Genomic DNA, 4,253 nt, shown 5'->3' on the forward strand with positions numbered 1-4,253 from the left:
ACACACACACACACACAAACACACACACACACACATTCCTATTAACAAGTTGAGTGTCACATAAACCATAGAACTGTAATATGTATTGTAATAAAATTTGCAAGTGAAAAAAACAAACATTGCCACTCTAAACTGTAAACTTTAGTCTTTAATCCAACCTTTTGTCTCTCTCTCTACTCCCCCTATCTTCCCCCACCTCTCTCTCTCTCCATCTCCCTGAGCAGCAGGGTAAGCACTGTATCCTGGATGTGTCAGCCAACGCTGTCCGCAGACTGCAGGCGGCACAGCTCCATCCCATAGCCATCTTCGTCCGGCCCAAGTCGCTGGAGAACGTCCTGTGAGTATCCCCAAGAGCCCACCTCATTAGCTCGCTCCCATCCACTCCATCAGCTAAGCGTATGTTGTCCCCTGCCAGAGGGAAATGCTGCTGTTTAGCAGCAACAGCAGCAGACTTTCAATGGGCTATTCTGCAGTATCATATTGTCATGACACAGCACCAGTATTGATCGATTGGCAGCGGCTCGTTATGTATATTGAGTTGACTTGATGCTACACAGAGGTTGTTGTTGATCTTGTTGTTGTTGCTCCTGTGCGACAGAGAGCTCAACCCACGGCTAACTGAGGAGCAGGCGCGGAAAGGCATGGACCGCGCTGTCAAGCTCGAGCAGGACTTCCTGGAGTGCTTCTCTGGTGAGACAGTGCCCCCTGGCTTCTTGGAAGAAAATGCCATGTCATTATTTTGTTTACAATTTTTTCTAGACATTTGTTTAGGTTTTTCTTTTAAAGATTAGTTTGTGAAAGTGGAAGGTTTTTTCCTGATGAAACATGAGCTTGAATGTCTAATGGAATGTCTACTAAGCTGGAACTTGTAGTCTTTTAGGGGATGACATTTCCCTAAGTTGCCTTAGTTGTAAACGTTTGGCCATAATGAAAGCAGCATTCCATTACCTAAAATGTTCACTAAAGCCCGTCTTGTTCACTAAAGCCTGTCTTGTTCACTAAAGCCTGTCTTGTTCACTAAAGCCTGTCTTGTTGTGCCTATCCTGCAGCTGTTGTGGAGGGCGACCGCTTCGAGGAGGTCTACCACCAAGTGAAAACAGTGATCGAGGAACAGTCTGGGCCTTACATCTGGATCGCGACCAGGGAGAGGCTCTGAGCCTCGGCCCCGATTCCAGCTCTCCAATGCAGTCACCATTCAGCCTAGCCGCCCCTCACCATGGAGCTCATGCCTATAGCGGAACGGAAGAAGAGAGAGAGAGAGAGAGCGAGAGAGAGAGAGAGAGAGAGAGACTGTTCTCTTCTCTTGTATGCGTTTTCATTACTCAGTCTCCACATACGAGAAGGGATGTTCCACAATAGGGAAGACAGAAAGCGAGAGAGAGAGAGAGAGAGAGAGAGAGAGAGAGAGAGAGAGAGAGAGAGTCGGGAGTTGTGGGGGAAAGCACAGGTGCTCAAACAAACACCCAGCCTTTTCTTCTTTCCATCTCTCCTTCCCTCTCTCCACCATCATCCCCTCTCTCTCTCTCTCCCTTTATCCTTTTCTCTCCATCTCTCTCTCTCTCCCACTCTGGTGTTCACTGTCTCTCTCTCTCTCCTGGTCAGTCAGCCCGGTGTGCTCAGTAAAGCGAGGGGGCAATGATAACAAGACTGAGCCGAGACCGAGCGCAGCGGAGATGCGAAATATAATCCTTGCTCCCCTTTTTGTATTCCGCCCAGCTCCCTCTTCCTCTCTTCATCTCCTTCTGTGCACTCAGGACAGGAGCGCAACAGTCCAGTCGACTCAGAGGAAGGGGACGAAGAGGAGGAAGAGGAAGAGGAGAGAGGCAGCACTGACTGTGGGCTGACGGACAGATGAGCGAAATTTGAAATCAGTCGGGCTCATTTTACAATAAGACAAAGCAAAGAGTTCCTGAACAATGAAAGTATATTTATTAATAACAATAATAATATGAGAAATATCAAAGGTACTATGACTTTAAAATGACTTTTATTCACTTTCAGTCACCCATCGAATGGATTTATTTGTTTGTTTCTAACATTTTGTTTTGTTATTGTTTCTTTATTTTTTTGGAAAAGTGAAATGAAAAAAAAAAACCATGAAATAGTTAATGTGCATGCCTCTTGTCAGATATCTAAGATGGAACCACTGGAGACATGAGAGGAGGATATGAGAGGAGAAGACCGAGGAAAAGAACAGAAGGAGGTGGAGTGGGTTGGTTGTCATCCTCCTTCTTTTGGCTCTGAGACAGCACAAGCTTCAGACAGGAAGAAGAAAAAGAAGGGAGGGAGAGAGGGAGGGAGGGAGGGATGGAGGGAGACAGATGGACGTGACAGAAGAGAAGAGAAGTGAGCAGATGAGACTGGCTGCTGTTGTGCGTCGTCGTTGTCTTTCTTTTGCACAGGGTGAAATGGTACACATTTGGGTTTCTTTCTGTTGTTTTTTGTTGTGTTGTTTTTCTTTATTAACACCCACATGCACACATACATACACAAACACTCACACACACACACACACACTTGCACACATTGCACATACAAACACACACTCACACACACACACACACACACACACACTTGCACACACATAGAGAAAGATAGAGAATTGGAAGCCAAAAGCCTAACGCCAGAGTCACGCGTCTCCAAGCACAGCATCAAACCTCTCCCTAATAGCGGCTGGCTGTGGGCAGCTCCGGCCCAAATGTGGCCCAGGTCCAGTGTTGCGTGTTGCCTGGACAGGACTGGTCCCCAGTGAGCCGCCATTACGACACACACACACACACACACACACACACACACACACACACACACATACACACACACACACACACACACACACACACACACATATGCCTCCTCCTCCTCCTCAGTCTAAGGCTCTGTACTTGTTACTCCAGCGTTGCCCACTGCTACTGTGCAGAGGAGCCACTGTGACCTCTGACCCGAGGTCAGAATCATCCAGCTGTATTTTGCCTCGTCACCTTAAACGCACTGAGGACCTTTTAAACACGTATATACCCCTTCAGCAGAGGCGCCATTCCCAAATGGACTTACAGCACGCTACAGTCGGGTAAACATCTGGCCAGTGGCTGTGTTTACGGGGCCTTGGTCACTCACCGAGTCTGAGGACTGGAGATGGATGCAGCTTTGCCCGTGTTTTTTTTCCTCGCTGCACATGTTTAGAGGCTTTAGATTTCTGCACCTCTAATGAATGAGATTAAAGTACACAGTGGATTTGGAGGTACCGCTGAGAAACACTCTTCAAAACCACAGCTCCCCTGAGCCTGTGTGTGTGTGTGTGTGTGTGTGTGTGTGTGTGTGTGTGTTTGTTTACTGTGTGTTTGCGCATGTACGATCTGTGTAATGTATTTGAGTATGTGTGTGTCAGTTTTGAGAGTTGCCTGTTAAGTCAGAGCTGCTTACTTTTTATTGATTTGCCTACACTATCTTCTTTTCTCCCTCTTTCATCAACTCGGTCTTTTCCACTTCCTCTCTTTCTCTATTTCTCTCTCACACACACACACACACACCACTCTCTCTCACACACACACATACACACACACACACACACACACACACACACCTTCTCAACCAACTTTCTCATACATTTCTTAACCACACGCAAGCCTTCCCAGAGAATTTAGGAAGACAAGCCCATTTTAGAGGAGCACATCTCCGAACGTAAAAAAATGTGTCTTTTTACAGCCATAAATACTGGATGTAAACACAGTGTTATGGCATTTTATGAAATATACATACACACAAGCACTCTCTCTCTCTCTCTCACACACACATACAAACACATACACACATACTATACAACCACAAACACCCATGCAATCATAATGGTGGTCTCTTCCTATTAAATCTCCATAGTGCAGTATGCCTCATATTGCTTCAGTGAAGAGAGACTATGTGCTTAAGGGAAACCGGGAGGAGTGTAACACCCCCCCCCCCCCCCTTTCCCCCTCTTTTAGACTGCCCAGTTCCACTGGTAGCCATTTCACATTCTGAGCCATGCCTTTCCACTGTAGCCCCGGTCTGTGAGAGAAGAACCCATCGGACGAAGGAGAGAGGGAGAGAGAAAGAAAGAGGGAGAGAGAGAAAGGGGAGGAAGCTGCCGCCACCAGCTCTTCCTGTAACTGTGAAGTTTTATACAATAGTCTAACTGTGAGAGGGGTGCCATGCACCAGATCCCATCCAGATTATGTGGAGAAATAGGCACCTCATTTACACAGATACTAGAATGGGTTAGT

At 46.7% G+C, this 4,253-nt stretch overlaps 1 protein-coding gene across 7 annotated transcripts in view; it reads left to right on the plus strand.

Moving 5' to 3' along the window:
* LOC121710124 (disks large homolog 4) overlaps window positions 1-3,743 on the plus strand; it is an 82,502-nt gene extending 78,759 nt beyond the window's left edge. For all 7 annotated transcript variants that reach the window (XM_042094079.1, XM_042094078.1, XM_042094075.1 and 4 more), the window contains 3 exons: window positions 225-337; window positions 599-690; window positions 1,050-3,743. In XM_042094079.1, coding sequence (XP_041950013.1) covers window positions 225-337; window positions 599-690; window positions 1,050-1,156 — 312 coding nt within the window. In that variant the 3' untranslated portion in view covers window positions 1,157-3,743. The remainder of the gene's footprint in view (window positions 1-224; window positions 338-598; window positions 691-1,049) is intronic.
* Window positions 3,744-4,253: the final 510 nt, after the last annotated feature.

This window comes from Alosa sapidissima, chromosome 5 (assembly GCF_018492685.1).
Source record: "Alosa sapidissima isolate fAloSap1 chromosome 5, fAloSap1.pri, whole genome shotgun sequence".
Lineage (NCBI taxonomy): Eukaryota > Metazoa > Chordata > Actinopteri > Clupeiformes > Clupeidae > Alosa > Alosa sapidissima.